General features: G+C 47.0%; 2 protein-coding genes across 2 annotated transcripts in view; one reads left to right on the forward strand and one right to left on the reverse strand.

The window, feature by feature from the left end:
• Positions 1-17,765, reverse strand: part of SSU72 (SSU72 homolog, RNA polymerase II CTD phosphatase) — a 54,751-nt gene that overhangs the window by 17,726 nt on the left and 19,260 nt on the right. Inside the window, exon 2 of the mRNA XM_068103316.2 lies at positions 13,012-13,155. Within this exon, the coding sequence (XP_067959417.1) occupies positions 13,012-13,155 (144 nt within the window). The remainder of the gene's footprint in view (positions 1-13,011; positions 13,156-17,765) is intronic.
• LOC144892686 (uncharacterized) overlaps positions 14,237-17,765 on the forward strand; it is a 451,569-nt gene continuing 448,040 nt past the window's right edge. The window contains exon 1 of the mRNA XM_078780825.1: positions 14,237-16,690. Within this exon, the coding sequence (XP_078636951.1) occupies positions 14,750-16,690 (1,941 nt within the window). The 5' untranslated portion in view covers positions 14,237-14,749. The remainder of the gene's footprint in view (positions 16,691-17,765) is intronic.

The following is a 17,765-nucleotide window of genomic DNA, read 5'->3' on the forward strand; positions in this document are numbered from 1 at the left end:
CAACTTGGCTCTCCGAACCGACTCTCACAACTTGGTTCAACACCGCGCACTCTCAGAACTTGTCACAGCGCATCTCCCCTCATCTCATAACTGACCTGGGGAGGCTCCGGCACAGGGTTATATGGTTCCGCCCTGGCCCGCATCGAATGTTGCAAAACCACGCCTTTTGCCGCAGTGCTAAGCCAATCCCCTCGAGCCCTGATTGGCGGCTCGTGCTTACCGTCACTCCTTCCCCGCCTTCCTTCGCCCTTGATCGACGTGTTCAGGCCTGCCTCATGGCATTTCGCGCCAAAGCCAAAGCATCGAGAGGCAGCATAAGCATTGGAAGGAGACCTAACTCTCATTATTCTACACAATGCAAAACTAACACAGGAAAAGGACTACGCTTACATTTACTATGAAATAACTGAACTATCGCGAGGCTACGTGTTGTAGTGTGACTAAACTATGAGGGGAAATTAACCTTTATTTGTAAAACACAAAACCGTAACACTACACCCCTCCCTCGTCACTCGTCCCCGAGTCGGAACCAACAAATGCAACGACCGGTTAGAGAATGACATGCAAAATTAACTTTTACATGTGACATATAGGTGTGGTTCCCCCGAACATTTACTCTCACCCGTGTATGCGACAGTTTAAAAACACTAGATATGTCCCTCCTATTGCGTTGAGTAGCTACATATCAGATTCACGCCCACAACTAACCGAATTCCGGAATTTGTCAAACTAAACACATAGCCGGGGGGCAGCATTTTTATATTTACAAGCACAAAAACTTAATTTATTTACAATTCAACGACCCAGGACATGTCCTTTTTTGAAGAGAAGATTGGTGGGGAGAGAAAGCACAGCAAAAACACAACACACTCATCAATCATGATTCATGACACTTGCTGCTTGCTCCTTGCATCTTCTGTGTACCTATCAAAACCGGCTAGCCCCTGGACCGGCATACAGGCCATTTTTGATCTTCAGGGCTATCTAACTTACACATCTTCTCATCCCTAGCACACCATAATATAAAAAAAATGCACAAAAAATGCTTTTATTTCATTTCTTTGCCAGGCAGGGCCAACCTCATGTGGTCCGACTGCCTGGCATTGACGCCACTCAAAGCAAGTGGTCCGAAGATGCAAGGTGATTTTGCAGCAAAGTGCTGCACAGCAGAGGTGCAAAGCCACAAGGGTTGATAATATGGACCAACTTCTATGTACTCATCCCAACTCTCTCTTCCTAATATGTGGTGATTTCAATTGTCACCATGCCAGTTGTCTGGGTGTGGGTACCTCTCTCACCAGACATGGCTCCTCAGCAAAGGACTTCTGCGACTCACTGGGACTGACACAATCTGTCAATTTCCCGACCCGGATCTCAGTCAACGGAGCATCTTCTCTTCTGGACTTGGTTATGACTAACTTCCCTGAAAATGTCTGCTGCTCTTCTTCTGCTCCAATCGGCTCATCTGATCATGTGCTTGTTAAAGTGGACATCTCTCTGACCATTCTCAGGGAGCCTGCTCAGCGTCGACGAGTCTGGCATTTCACTCAGGCCAACTGGCACGGTCTTCAAGCAGCCATCAATCATCTGGACTGGTCTCCCATCTCTACCACCTCTGACATCAACTCATCCTGGGAATTCTTCCAAAGTAAATTGCTCTCTCTCATGCACAGATTTATCCCATCTCGTCTTCAGTTGTCATACCCTTCCTCCCGTCCATGGTACACGGAATCTTGTGGTGAGGCTGTGGCCCAGAAACAACTTGCCTTCGTCTCCTGGAAAGCAAATCCAACGGAAGGAAATCTCATTTCCTTTCACAAAGCCCAAAACAAGTGTGTGTCCACCCTCAGGAGAGCCAGGAAACAATATCTCTCCGTTCTCAAGAACGAACTCTCTTATCTGTCTCCCTCTTCCAAATCCTGGTGATGTCTGGTCAAATCTGTTTCTGGTGTTTGTTCCCCCTCCATCCCCTCCCTTACCTCAAATGGCTCCACAGCTGACTCTGCACGTGAAAAAGCTGAATGCCTCAACTCTGTGTTTGCCTCTAAATCTTGTGTCCCAAACCCATCCCTCTCTGTACCCACCGTACCCAGCTGCTCCTGGACTCCGTGTCCTTTCCTCCTGACAAGGTGGAAAAGTTTCTGTCAACCCTCGACTCTGATTCTGCAACTGGACCTGATGGCATCAGCCCACGGGTCCTAAAATCCTGTTCTTCTGCTCTTTCACTCCCTCTCTGTTCTCTTCACCCTCTCTTTTGCTCAATGTCAACTACCATCTGGTTGGAAGTCAGCCAACATCACCGCTTTGCACAAAAAAGGTGCAAAAACAGATCCTAGCAACTACAGACCAATCAGCCTTCTCCCAATTATCAGCAAAGTCATGGATTCCATCATTGCTTCAGATATGAAATCTTTCCTCTTCTCCAATGGCTTGATCTCTGATCATCAATTTGGTTTCAGACCAGGTCACTCTACTCTGGACATGCTGCTTCTGCTGTCTCAACAATGGATGGAGGTCCTCAATGCCAAACAGGAAATTAGAGCTGTCTCCCTCGACATATCACGTGCCTTCGATACGGTCTGGCACCCCGCTCTGCTCACCAAACGCTCCTCCTTTGGTATCCATGGAAATCTCCATGCATGGCTGGCGGACTTTCTCTCTAGTCGTAGTCAACGTGTGGCCCTGAATGGGTTTCTCTCATCTCCTCTTCCTGTTCACGCTGGAGTTCCCCAAGGCAGTGTTCTGGGCCCTGTGCTTTTTCTGGTCTTCATCAATGATCTCTCTGACTCTCTTGAAAATCCTCTCTATCTCTTTGCTGATGACTCTACTCTCTGCCGCTCCTTTCCTCATCCCTCAGATCGGCAGTCTGCAGCCTCCTCACTCTCTGCAGACCTGGACAAAATCACAGACTGGGCAAACAAGTGGAACATGTCTTTCAATCCTGACAAATCTCACACTCTTACGATGTCTCTCCGAAAAGACCGACTGGACAACCCTCCCATCTACTTTCTGAATAATCCTCTCCAAGAAGTTCTGTCACTCAAGCTTTTGGGTCTCACTATCTGCCATGATCTTTCCTGGGAAAACCACATTTCCAAGCTGGCCTCCAAAGCCAGTCGCCGACTGGCCATCCTCCGTCGTGCGAAGTCCTTCCTTGGCACAACTGAGCTCCTCACCACATACAAGGCTTCCATCCGCAGCTCAATGGAGTACTGCTCTCCCCTCTGGGCTGGTGCTCCTGCCTCACACCTAGCTCGTATTCACGCTGTTGAAACCAAAGCATTCAGAATCATTGGAATCTCCCGCGATGACGCTATCTCCGAGGGCCTTTCACTTACTCACCACAGGCAGGTTGGTGGTCTTTCCGTCTTCTACCGACTCCTCTCCGCCTTGCTCCCCCAGCTCTCTCTGGGCTCTGTCCCCCAAATATTCCTACAGGTCGCACAAGATCTGCCTGCAACCCTCTAATGGTTAAACTGCCAAAATCAAGACTCTCTGCTCACCTTCACTCCTTCATTCCTCTTTTCTCCCACCTCTGGAACAAACTCCATCACTCTCTTCAATCCCACTCCCCCCTCCAGGTCTTTAAAACGGCTGTTCACCACCATCTCTTATCTTCCCAAATCCAAAACCTTGATCTTTTCTACCCCCGCTAATTTCACCCCAAATCCACTTTTTGAGGTGCCGACTTCTTTCCTGGAAGTCCTTGGTGTCCTTGCGTTTTATACCTATCCTGCCTTCCTCCCCCCAGGCCCTCTCCCTCCCACACATCTCCCGATGTCCCTGCTCTCAAATGTTGTGTTTGTGTGCTTCCTCCCCTTCTCTCCCCATCTTGTCGACCGCTCCCCTTTTTATATACTTTGTTTGCTTGTTTGTTTGATTTGTTTGTTTGATAAATGTTAGCTCTTTCACGAGCCTCGACGCTGTATCCAACAAAAGAAAAAAAAGAAAAAAAAAGGGTTGTGGTCCCTAGTGTGTGTAGTGCAGCAAAGGGTTTGTGGCAGCAAAGTGCTGCACAGGTGCAGCAAAGTTACAACAAACGGATACGGCAGCAAAGTGCTGCGCCATTCGGGTGCACAGATGTAACAAGGGTGCCGCAGAAGGATACGGCAGCAAAGTGCTGCGCTGTTCGGCTGCACAGATATAGCAAGGTGCAGAAAGGATGCTGCACGGGTCGATGGTGCTGCACAGCTCCACCTCCAAAATGGTCCTGGGGTGGGGGGAGAGACAAAGCACGACCAGCAAAGCGGAAAGGACGCAACGGCACAAATAAACACAAGGTAATGCGATGCGAGGGGCGCGGAAGAGCGAGCAGAGCAGGCTCGTCCCTAGCCGTCCGTACCCCCCACCGTCGGCTTACACTACCCTAGCCCCACTTGTATTTACAATTCGTCTCTACGTCTTGTCTCCCATATCCCGCTTTATTCCAAATTCGTCTCCCAATCCCTCCCAGGAAGGAAGGAATGGAACAAAACACAATGTCACCCTTACGTCGTGATGCATATTTACTATCCAAATGGCTTACAGAGCCTTGGTGTGGAGCTTCGTCCTACTTGGTGAATGGCTGTGGATGGCGCGAAGGGATTTCTCATCCTAACTACTCTACTGACATTTACTCTGTTAAACTGCCCGGGGTCGTACCCTGCCAATCGGCCTCTTTAAACTATGTGGTTCTAAGAACCAGAATTCCCATTGCCCACCTGGTGCCCTCCAAAATTTGGGTCTCACTCCCACAAATTTTCATACTGTGCCCTTGCACAATTTCGGGGCTGGGTCGTGTGGCTCTACCAGCAGGTCTACCTCCCTGCACACCTCCGCCACTGAAGTCGCCACCCGAGCTTACCTGCTCCCGCGATTACCTAACTGGGGAAGGCCCCTCCTGGCACTTTACCCCCTGATTCCCACCTTGGCATTGGGCAACCCGGGTCCTCTCCTGGGATCCTCGGGCCCCACTCACAACTACCCTAACTGGCTCCCAGAGCCTACCTGCGGCCTCACCTGGCCCACAAACTACCAGTGGCGGAGTGCCCCAATAACCATACGCACCAATTAAGCCACACGCCCAGCCATTACACATACTCATGCACCCAACAAAACACTACTTTTCCACTACCTGCATCACAGGTGTCAATATCCATACAAATTTTGCCTACGCCCTCTACCTGGCTTTACACTACCCTCCCCCCCCCCCCCCCCCGCCGGGCTTTCCCGAATGGGTTCCACCTCCCCCCATTCACTCCTTCGCACCATGCATTCCACACCTTTTATTCCCACACCAAGCATTCCACACCAAATATTCTCACACACCATTTATCTCACACACATTCTTTCTCGCACACCATCCGTCTTGGACACCTCTTGTGCTCATACACCTCAAACACAATTCCATTTGTCTCAACAATATAATTCCTCACACACACAGCATCATCTAGCTAACTACTTCCCCTAAAACTCGTGCTTCCCCGTCGTCCCTTTACACTATGCACTCCCTTCGTCATTATCATCCACCTAAGCTACCTACGTCCCCACTACAGGTACAGATGTCACTAATTAAATCTCATGTCCCTGCAGTCTTCTAGTTCCCTAACATTATCCTAGCCCTCCCTCGGCTAGCTTCGGTGCCCCATGGAGGTAACCAATGCTGCACCCCCATGTGCCTGTCACTGCCATCCCCCTAAACTAATGCTCATGGGCCCTGGGTGCGGAATGGTAACACTACCATTCCCACACGTAGGGTACACTATCCTCATCAGTCCGCTACACTCTATGAGCCTCTCCAAGTGGATGTACATTGTCACAGCTCGGCTTCGAAAGGCCGAGCGATCCATGTGGGTGGTTGGTCTCCTATATGGGGTTTCCGTCCGGCATTTTCTATCCAAGGGAGGAGGGATGGATGGGCCGAGGTACAGGGCTCAATCCCTGCGCGGGGCCTCGCGGTCCCACGCACGGTGACCCAACCGGCCCCGGTCGGAGCACCGCACCCGCCAAGGTGCGCGGCTCCGAAATCTCCTACCTCCCCTTGAACCTCGCCGATTGCCTTTGCCGCCACGGCACGGCACGGCACCAACCATGCAGTGCGGGGGCCGGTACGAATCGTGCTCGCCAGTCCTTGTGAGACCGACGCAGCACGGATTCCCGCCGGTCCCTGCTGCACACAACTCACCGGGGGCTCACGTCTGCTATCCGTCTCGCTAAACGCTACCTCGCTCGGTGTCGATGCTTGATCCGCGTCCTCACATCTCGTGAACCACTCCGCACTTGCACACCCAGGCGTCCCCACGCCTCCCATGCACTCCGCTACCGCACACTTTCCTTCCACGTCCTCTGGTGTGCATTCTCCCTCGCACTCCGTACTCGTACCTGCACACCAAGGCGCACTCACGCCTTTCACACACCCCATTACACACTTTTCCCACACACAGTCTGGTGTGCATTCTCCCTCGTACTCTCTGGTGCACACCACCCAGGCGCACTCGAACCTTTCACGCACCCCATCATCGCACACCCTTCTGTTACACACTCCGTAACACCCCCGGGTGTGCACTCCTGCACACACTCTCCCGTTACACACTCCGTAACACCCTCGGGTGTGCACTCTCCTGTTACACACCCAATCATCGCACACCCTGGCGCACACTTTTCTCTCACACGCTTCAGCGCACACTCTCTCTCATACTGCGCACTAGTCGCCCTCGTACACCGCACAATGGACCTTCCGCGATCGGCCGGGTCTCGACTCTGTCCCAAGCGCGCCAAAAACTCGTTCGCGCCAAACACATTCGCGCCATTATTTTCACTCACCTCGGGGTCCTCCTTCCCCGGCTGCACCTGTAAACCTTTATTGGGGTTAGCAAGCACGGCATCACGGTGTGAATACAGTCTTTGTGTGCATTCCATTACCTTCTCCCGTGATTTACTTTCCGATTCTACCGTCTCTTCGGCCCCAATCATTTCTTTTTTCTCGATGACCGCCGGTGCCCATAAAATTTTCTCATCCAATTCGGCGACCGTCGGCTCTTCTACACCCTCCTCTCGCGTCGCGACCCTCATGGCCCCGGTCAACTTAGCCATCCCTCGCTCAAGCTCACTCCCCACTCGCTCCTCACATCGCTTCACCTAGTCGCGCGCCACCGCGACCTTCCCGCTCAACATGCGCCCAATGTCCTCTCCTGCCTTTTGCATGTCACACCTGGATTCCTCCCTCATCTTTTTTAATGTCTCCCCTCGGGTGTCCATTCTTTCATTTATTTTATTCATGTCATTCTTTAGTCCCCGCATTTCGCCCTTTTGGGCATCAATTATTTCCCTTTTTGATTTGTCCCCCATTTCTTTCATTTGTTCTTCCAATCTCTCATTCTGAGCCTTCATATCGTCCTTTTGGGCATCCATTTTTGCTTTCAATTCTGCTCCTGATTTGTTCATTTTCGCAGTCAGTTGGATTAGGAGCAATTCAATGCCAGATGCGGCCTGCACAGCGGGCTCGGCTGCCACGGCCACGTGCGAGGCGCCGCCATTTTCTTCACCAGCTACCGCCCCTTCTTCGGCTTCCACCACTACCAACTGTCTCTCCTGCAGGTCCTGGGTTATCATTTCTACCTCTTCTTCTACCCCCACCGGCATTCGACCGCCTTGGACAGCCATGGTACGAATATAATTTGGATTTTATACGAAATTTCGTTCGCTCGTAATTTCGAGTGCGTGAAGCGCACTCCAGGTCCAATCCCACTCCCGGACACCAAATGTTACGGTTTTGCGCGACCCCGTTCCCTTACCAAGGGGAGATTAAGCCCCTTGCTCTCCTTGGGTTGTCGCAACCGTGAGACTTAAGTCGCCACTTCCGGTCAGATGCGGGACAGGGTTTCGGGACAATGTTCGCACGTACCTAAGTACCCATGCCGCCACGGAAGCGGGGATCAAGTCTCGCACGAACCACGCGTAATTTGAGTGCACCCGAGTGGATGGCGCACCACGTGGTCCGTGCTATTACCTTGGTATTGGAACCCGATTAGAGCGATATAATTCGTACCACGCTCAGTCATTGATGGAAAACACGAGATGGTCGAATCAAAGAAATAACACGATTTATTTACACTATTATGTACAATGGTTCGGCAGAAAACAGAGACACAGGGCAGATCTTAGTCAGTCTTAACTTATTTCCCAGACAATGGGCCCATTCACACTCACAGGGGGATGAAGGAAGGATTGTTCATGCGTTGAACACGCCGGCTTTGTCGTTCAGGAACAGCTCACCCGGCGTGGCCCTCTGGCGGTCACCGCACGTCCCCTGGCGAAGGCAGGCAGGCAGGCAGGAGGGATCCTCACAGCGCGTATCTCAAACAAAGGCAGGCAGGAAAATATGCGCGTCTCTCGCCCGGCACGACGGTCCTTCACAGCGCGATTAATACAACGGCGCGCTTTCACTCTCGTAACTCAACGGAGGATCTGACTCGCTCAACCGCGAACTCAACTTGTAACTCGTCTGCCTCCCTTCCCACAACTTGGCTCTCCGAACTGACTCTCACAACTTGGTTCAACACCGCGCACTCTCAGAAATTGTCACAGCGCGTCTCCCCTCATCTCATAACTGACGTGGGGGGGCTCCGGCACAGGGTTATATGGTTTCGCCCTGGCCCGCATCGAATGTTCCAAAACCACGCCTTTTGCCACAGTGCTAAGCCACTCCCCTCGAGCCCTGATTGGCGGCTCGTGCTTACCGTCACTCCTTCCCCGCCTTCCTTCGCCCTTGATCGACGTGTTCAGGCCTGCCTCGTGGCATTTCGCACCAAAGCCAAAGCATCGAGGCAGCATAAGCATTGGAAGGAGACCTATCTCTCATTATTCTACTCAACGCAAAACTAACACAGGAAAAGGCCTATGCTTACATTTATTATGAAATAACTGAACTATCGCGAGGCTACGTGTTGTAGTGTGACTGAACTATGAGGGGAAATTAACCTTTATTTGTAAAACACAAAACCGCAACAATATGTATAATACAGTTCAATAAATCTGTCATGTTTACTGTAGTCTACCAGACAATCATTCTTTGTTCATAGTAACATTTCTATCACCTGGCTTTAGTTATGATAAATATACATCAGAGTAGTTGGAATTGTCATGCTTGGATTCCTCGAAATAGCTATCTACAATGCTTATTACGGTACGTATCGGTGAATAAATCATCCAAACGCAAGGCTTTATTGCACTGCTGGGCCATAAAAGCCAGCAAATTGGACTTTTGATGAGGGATTGCTTTATGTTAGTAGCGGTGACAAATATTTGCACTGTATAATCTCAAAGTTATACAAGAGTAGTTAAATATTTCCTGTAATGTATAGACTGTATAACAAAAACTATCGCCAGCAATTTTAAGTTTGAATACTTTAAATTGTTCAGAGTGAGACACAAGTCCCAGGATACGGTTTGAGCCAATTATACACGATTTGTGAAGACCATCTACCAGGGTGAGCCATAAGCCCAAAGGGCAATACCATATTACAGCGATAACAGTAATAAATAATAACAGGAGTAATAATAACATTATAGTAATACAACAATTACAATACCTCCTTAGACATTGAGTGTATCCGTCTGACATCGGCCGTTGTCACAGCATAAGATAATCTTTCTCCACGTGCGTGCGGTGTCAAAATACCATGTGTTATGGTGCCAAATGCTTCCTGAATGCGTTGTTTTAGTTCATCAACAGATGCCATGCGATGTTCTGCAATCTTAGCTTTGACGTACCCCCACAGAGCATTGCCACATGTGGACATGTCAGGACTGTGCGGTGGCCACAGTCACAAGCTGTCATCCTGTTTTCATGATATGTATCTGACGATTTACAAATGACAGGTGGTTTACATGGTTTTATGTGAAGGCCTTTTTACATTGTGCGACCTAAAGATGAAAATGTAACACAAAACTCTGCAGAACGTTTCCGTAATGATTTTTTCAAAAAAATGCGAATGGATGTTTTCATGATTTGAATTCCCAATTCAGGAATTGTTGGTCGACCGCATACAGGTATCAAAGTGACATACAGGTATCAAAGTGACATACAGGTATCAAAATTCTTGAATGGGAAGTTTACAGATTGATAGCAATAACGTGGGTTTGAATCATTGCTTGGGAGAGCAGCTGCAGCTGGAATTCCCCCTGTAGGTTAGAGATGAAATTTCTGGAATTTCGCCAGAATGCCTGTCGACAACTTACCTGTTCTTCATGGAAAGAAGTTTTTGGATGTTTACCTCCAACCTGTGTAATGACAGTGGATAAAACGCCTCAATTATTTATCATCCATCTGAGGGACAGCACACTTCATGATACAACACCCTGTCCGCAAAGCATCAGTAAGCATCACTTGAAGGCTGAGTGTGGGGAGGAGATCGAGCTCCCTAAACCCCTGGAAGGTCCCCTGCTACGAAATCGAAAAATCTAAGACTGAGCGACCCTGCAAACCATCGAGTAGAAGGGCTGTATCGGGATTCAGAGCAATCGGTTGGTACATTGGGGACGAGTAGTGATCTGCTGTTTCAGGGGGGAAACACCCCCTCAGGATACCCAATGATCCGAAATAGAAAAATCGAGGCCCGAGCAATTGTGCGGGCTACTGTCCTGTATTAATTTGCCAAGTTTCAGAACAATCAGCCAGGTTATAAGGAAGGAGTAGCAAAAATAGCAAAAGGTTAACGAACGGACAGAGAACGGACAGACATCCGAACATCATGACACATTTTATGTTATCTATTCATGAATTGAGATGAATTTATGGACAGATGGATGGAGATGGACAGAATTTAAAGAGGGAGAAATAAGAGAAGCAGAATTACAGACTAGCTTTTGGCAGAGTAAAAAATAAATAAATAAATAAAAAAGACAAGGAGATGCAATAATTTTTTTAAAGCCCCAAAAAAATCATTTTGCATTTAGCAGTAGGCTCAAAGGGGAAGTTTCCCTCAAATTCACTCCCAAAGGTGGTTCTGAATAAATAAAAAATTTATTTTATTTTTATTTTTATTCAGAACCACCTTTGGGAGTGAATTTGAGGGAAACTTGCCCTTTGAGCCTACTGCTAAATGCAAAATGCTTTTTTTTTTTGGGGCTTAAAAATTTTTTTTTTATTGCATCTCCTTGACATCTCCTTGGTTCTGAATGACAAAATGTATTTCCACTTGCATCAGTGCTGCCAGAAGGCAAAGAGAGCATATGCCAGATGGAGGCTTGATTGAGTGGAGATAGCTAACCACACAAGTCCGCCTTTACAAAGCATCTCTGCTTGTGAACTTACGGGTACCATGGCAGCTTATGATTGCCACTGAGAACATGCACAAAAAAATATGATCAAAAACAAGAAAGATTACAGCTTGCTGAATGCCATGAGATTCAATTATAGTTGAAGTCAATTATCAATGTCGATGCACAGTTAGCCAAAACAATTTTTTTTTTTTTTTTTTTTTTTTTACAAGAGCGAGGCTCATGGAAGAGAAATGGTGCACTGACAGTGCGGTAGCAGGGCAAGCAATTGGGCACAATCAGTAGGGGAATAACAAACATGAAAAGAAGAGAGAGAGGGGAGGAAACACTGAAAGCAGCAAGTAAGAGGGTTGTGTTAGGAAGCATTAATGGGGGCAATAAAGATGATGGGCCAATTGGGCCATGATGGGGGTTGACATCATATGAGCGTGTACTGCTTACTTGAAGCCCTCGAGGAAAGAAAGGAAAAGAACGGCCTCTGGAAGATGGTTCCATAGACGGGAGAAGTGAGGAACAAAGGAGTTGATGTGTGCCGTCGTTCTGGATTTTGGAAGTTTAATCGGGAGCGGGTTACTGCAAGAAAGCATGCATCCGGGAGTTGCTGGGTAGGGTCAGAGGACAGAGAGCAAACCATCGACCTGCCTGTGATGTGAAAGCAACAGACCTTGTGCTTCAGTCTCATCACAGGAAATTCCAATAATGTTGAGAGCTTTAGACTTAAAATCCAGGAGAGATGGATGTGATGCTGGAGGCCCAGCCCATAGTGGAAAGCAGTACTCCATTGAACTACTGGACAAAGGCCTTATAGACTGAGTAGCTCTGATTTTCCAAGGAAATACTTAGATCAAAGGAGGATGCCCAATCTGCAGCTGACTTTGGAGGGAAGCTTTCCTATGTGGTTGGCCCAGGAGAGGTCATGGCTGTTGGTGAGGCCCAGAAGTTCAAGAGACTGAACCTCTTCCAGTGATTCACCATGGAAACGGTGGGTATGTTTGACAATCATTCCAGAGTGACAGGGCGAGACGGTGACATTTTTCAAGATTGAAGAACATGTTCCATCTATCCGACTGGCATATTGTATTCACGTGTAAAGTAATTTGTAGATCTGCAGATTCCCTAGCAGTTGCGTGGGGTACGATATGACAATGTGGAATCATCTGCAAAAGGAAGAGGGTAATGGCATCATACGACAAATGCAAAAGGGTCGGTTTGCAAAAATTGAAAAAGAAAGCTGCGGTGAAGTTCAAGTTCATACAATTTCAACTGCACCATGAAAAGATGGTGAAAACAATTTTTCAATTCTGGGACATTTATATTGGGTTTGCAAGTTGGAACACAGCCAGAGTATGAGATGGGGAGAAAATGAGCGGTACTCTCGTCCATATCATAAATTATCTTCATAGTTGAGTTCCCTTATATCTCAAGTGATGTAATGAACCTTGAGGTGAGGTTAACCTAACTATCGAGTTACATCTGGTTAATTGTTTATAATCCTTTAAGTGAGCCAAAAATCCTTTTTGGGGTTTCAAAATGGGACACAAGACAATTCAATAACAATCAAATTGACATTTTCACTATATCCGCACAAAAATGACATCATACGAAAGGCAAATTGTTCAACTGTCATGGGAAAATCTCTTTTCACCGAATAATTAGAGATACATTTTGAGATTTGAAATTGAATAATGTTGTTGACAGCTTGATAATTTGTTTATCCTGAAAAATTCTAAATAACATAGCTTTGCAGGATACAGTTCCTTATCCCTCTGGAGCAGGTCTTGATACATGGCTTCGTATGACGTCTTGAACTCATACACGTTGGGCTTGTCAGGTGACGGGCCAGGTAGTTTTACGTGCAGGCCCGTGCCAAACGAGCGAACATTGATGCCTTTTTTGCTGCAAGTGAAGAGACGCACACCATTAGTCCGATGAGTTTGTCAGCAAATACACTTCATGATTGCTTTGACTACCTTAACGTGGGGCGTGGCAATGGATTGCCGCAAGTCCAGCTAATTCGCCTTTTGTGCCAAGTTAGCAAATTTTTATGTCCGACTGCCTTATAACCCACATCAGCAAGCTCTGAAACCTGACTGCTCAGGGCACACAAAATCATAGACGTGGCACATTACTTTTGACACTGCTCATTTAGTCTAGTAGGAAGACTAGGTCCCCCTGCACCCCCCGGAGATATACTTCTAATCAGTGTTTCTAGATTGGAAAAAATGTGTAGAAAATGACTAGCTATGGCCCCAAGCTGAAAAAATGTCCCACATACCATTTTTATGCAAATTACTGCTGCCATTATCAAAAAAACGATTTTTGACATATCTCAGCCAATATTGCAGATAATTGAAAAATGAAGGTGTCTAGACCCATGTTTTGAAGGGCATAGATCATGATAGAACTATTCATAACATGATTACATGTGTCTATGGTATACTAGTATGCATATTAATGCTGTAATTACAAAATAATCAGTTTTACAAATGATAAGGATACGTTAATACTGCAGATAACTTAACATGGTACATAAGGGGTCTAAACCCAGGTATTTTCAAGGTTAAATGTCAACAAGATGCTCCTGAGTCTTGCATAGGGGCGGGACATTGGCAGTAACATTGGTACCACTCAACTTTTCTTCCCACCATTGACTTTGTATTGCGAGAGATTTTCACTTGCTTATTTAAAGGTTTCTCACCCAGCCCACGTAAAATCTACCAACTCCTGCTGTTAACTCCCAAACATATTTTTTTATGTTATCCAATCACAGTGCAGAAATGACAGACTAGAGATCCAAATTAGTGCTGCTATAGCTGCCATTTTACATTTCCATCCATGTAACATGCGCGCTCGCGCGCTCGTATCAATTGGTAATGTCGCGCGCTCGTATCAATTGGTAACGTTGATGTTATTGAATACCTCAGTTGAAAGTTCAGTCTTCCATTCCATCTGTGTGTTGTTCTTGGTATTCATCCTCCAATCTAGCCAGGTAAGATGCTAACTATAATGTTACTCACACTCTTGACTTCAGTTTCTGCATGAAATCATAAACAGGCAGAATAACAGCTGAGCCAGCTAGCACCATGTTAGCTAACGTTAAAGCTAGCCTCATCTATGTACAGTATGTTCCTAATGTCGGTGTAACTTAAACTTTTGTTAATGCCAAACATGAGACATATCTGTTGACTTCTGTATATGAATTGAACCAGAAAGAGGCACGACAGCTGAGCTAGCTACAGTAACTTAGCACAATGTTTCATTGGCCTAGATAGCTAACGATAGTGTGGAAGAATTTAGATGTTTTAGCTATTAGCACTTTTGATGCCACTAAACATGGTTTAGTCAGCTAAAAAGTACCCTAGTGTAGAACATGACTCAGAACCTCTGTTACCTCACTGAAAACTCAGAGCCTCCTTTCACAGGCACTTTTAACATCATTCGTGATTTCTTATTTGTCATTTAACAGTGATGGTAGACATCGACAGCAAGCATGCCCAAAAGAAAACGGAGTGTAGAACCTGCAGCCCAAAGCTCTCCTCCTACATGCATCCTTCATGTACCATCCATGTCTGATCATGGGGATTTCACGCCCCTCCGTAAAATTAAAGGATCTGCTTCAGAAAAACTGCAACTGCTTCAAAAGATCCGGGATAGACGTCTCAACCAACCGCATGACTCCCCATGTCGTATGCAATCAGTATGTGATCAGATCCCGGCAACTCTTCCTGATGACCTAGAAAGAGTAGGATATCACAGCAAGTGTTATAAGCACTTTGTCCGCCACTTTCATCGTCTGGGAGATGATACAGAACCAGGGCCATCAACCTCATCATGGCATCACTCTCCTCGTAAACCAGGAGGTTCTGCTGAACCCATCTTCCCGCCAGAGTGTATATTTTGTGAGAAAGTTGAGACCAAAGATGCTCATCGCAATACTGAGAGGCCTACAACCTTCCCATCCTTTAAAAACAAAGAAAATGCATGGGAGCAAATCGAAACACGGGCTGAGAAAATGGGTCTCTATCGACTCCATCGAAAGGTGAAAAACAAAGACCTCTTTGCATGTGAGGCCAAACACCATCCGTCATGTTTTAAAGCTTTCCGCACAGCATTCTACAACTATGAGCGTGCGATTCACAGAGCCGAAGCACCAAAGGAGCAGGCTTGCATGTCAGCCGCCCATGAAAAGGCATTCAACTCAGTACTGGAACACATTCAAACCCAGGTCATCCAGCAGAATAAAGTTCTACAGCTTTCTTCCTTGCGCTTGCTCTATGTCGAGGAACTGAAACTGAATGGATATGAGAACTCAAATTATCGGTCAGAGAAACTACTGAAACGCCTACAGAATGACCCAATCAAGGAGCATATCCACTTCACGAAGGTTGATCATGACAAATGTGATGTCATTTCTTTCTGGCTTGTGCACAGCTCAAACATAACAGTTTCCAATGCTCTCGCACGAGCATTCACACTCGGAAGCACAAACAAGAACCAAAATGTTGCCCTCCAACTTCGCCAGGGTATTCTACAGGCTTTCAGAGAGTGTAAAGACCAACCATGGCCACCAACAGCTGAAGACATGGAGCTCAATCCTGAAGACATCCTACCTCCAGACCTTGTCCGCTTTCTCAGCGTGCTAATGACTGGCAAGGAGGGCATCGAGACAGAAAAGGTGAAGCGTCTGGTCTTCTCCATTGGACAAGATCTGTGCCGTGCAGTGTCAGATGGAAAATGGAAGTTACCAAAGCACATTCTCCTCTGTGTGACTGTAAGGCACCTGTTCCGAAGCAAACAGCTCACCACAATACTACACAGGCTTGGACACTCTGAGAGCTACGATTTCGCCTTGGAGTTGGAAACTGCTCTCGCCAAGGTCCTGGATGAAGTCTCAACTTATCGTACACCACAAATTGTGACAGGAGAGGGCAACCTTGTATTCCACTGTGAGTGGGACAACTTGAATAAAACCACTACCAGTGTGCACGGCAGCAACATTGTAAACAGTGCTGGAGGAATCATGGTGCAGGAGGTCAAGCCCGGGTTCGAGAGCAGCAAGGACCGAATGCTACCTACCATCAATAGGTCACAACAGCGTAGCCTGAAGGTCGACACACCAAAAACTCTCCCACCCTTGCACTTTACTCGCGTTGGCCCGAAGTTCCCTGAAGGCTCATCATTCACACCGCCAGCAGAGAATGACACAGTCTATGCCACTACGATGCAAGAGTACTACATCTGGCTCTTCATCAGATACATCGGAAGCTGTGGCCTGCAGCCTGTGCCTGGGCTAGGGGGTTTCACCTCTGCAACTGGTTCTCCCCCACCCAGCAAATCAACAGTCGACTACTGCACGCCTATCCACCAACCGATCACAGACAACGCAGTTGTTCGTGAGCTACTGAAGCGTTCCGAGGCAGCAACTGCTGAGGTGGGTCAGAGATGGGTCCTGAATACATTTGATCTGGGTGTCTGCATGAAAGCCCTTCCCATCATCTGGCGCTGGCCAAATGAATTTGCTAGTCATGTAGTAACGATTGGACCCTTCCACACATCCATGAACTACATCGGGATGCTCACTGGACACAAGATGCGTGGTTCTGGATATGCAGAGATTCTCTTTGAGGCACAACTAGTAACAAGTGGATCTCTCAAAGGTGTTCTCAGTGGAAAGGCCTACGCAAAGTCCCTCTTTTGCCTCAAAACAGTGTGTGAGGCAATGGAGAGGCTGTTGATGGAGAGATTCACTGAGGAGGAGAACATCATGATCTCTGACCCTGCTGTGCTTCTCAGAATGACCCAGTCATGCAACGTAGAGCACCTTGCTCGAATAAAGCACTAATTAGCATACTAGTATACCATAGACACATGTAATCATGTTATGAATAGTTCTATCATGATCTATGCCCTTCAAAACATGGGTCTAGACACCTTCATTTTTCAATTATCTGCAATATTGGCTGAGATATGTCAAAAATCGTTTTTTTGATAATGGCAGCAGTAATTTGCATAAAAATGGTATGTGGGACATTTTTTCAGCTTGGGGCCATAGCTAGTCATTTTCTACACATTTTTTCCAATCTAGAAACACTGATTAGAAGTATATCTCCGGGGGGTGCAGGGGGACCTAGTCTTCCTACTAGACTAATTAAGGTGCTGTAGTTCATGTGCCACCTGCAAGGGGAGAAAAAAACAAATTGCAAACGAGCCAGTTGTCATGCTCCCTTCCCCATGATAACAACCAAGTAATATTGGCCCTGCCAATTCACTGGTGGAATCCTACATTTATTCGTGCTTGCGTGCCATCAATCAGAAGGCTTTTAGAAAAATATAAAGGCATCTTCACAAGTAAGAAAACCATCGTGTGAAATACGCTGCTGGGGCACCACAACTAAAACAACAAAAACAACAGCAACAACGGCAGAGTTTACCTCAGCTTAAATAATCAAATTTACCAAAAATGCCCATTATTTGTAAATTGAGCGGCATAATCGCCAAATATAGTC

This window comes from Myxine glutinosa, chromosome 6, assembly GCF_964187855.1.
Source record: "Myxine glutinosa chromosome 6, kmMyxGlut1.1, whole genome shotgun sequence".
NCBI lineage: Eukaryota > Metazoa > Chordata > Myxini > Myxiniformes > Myxinidae > Myxine > Myxine glutinosa.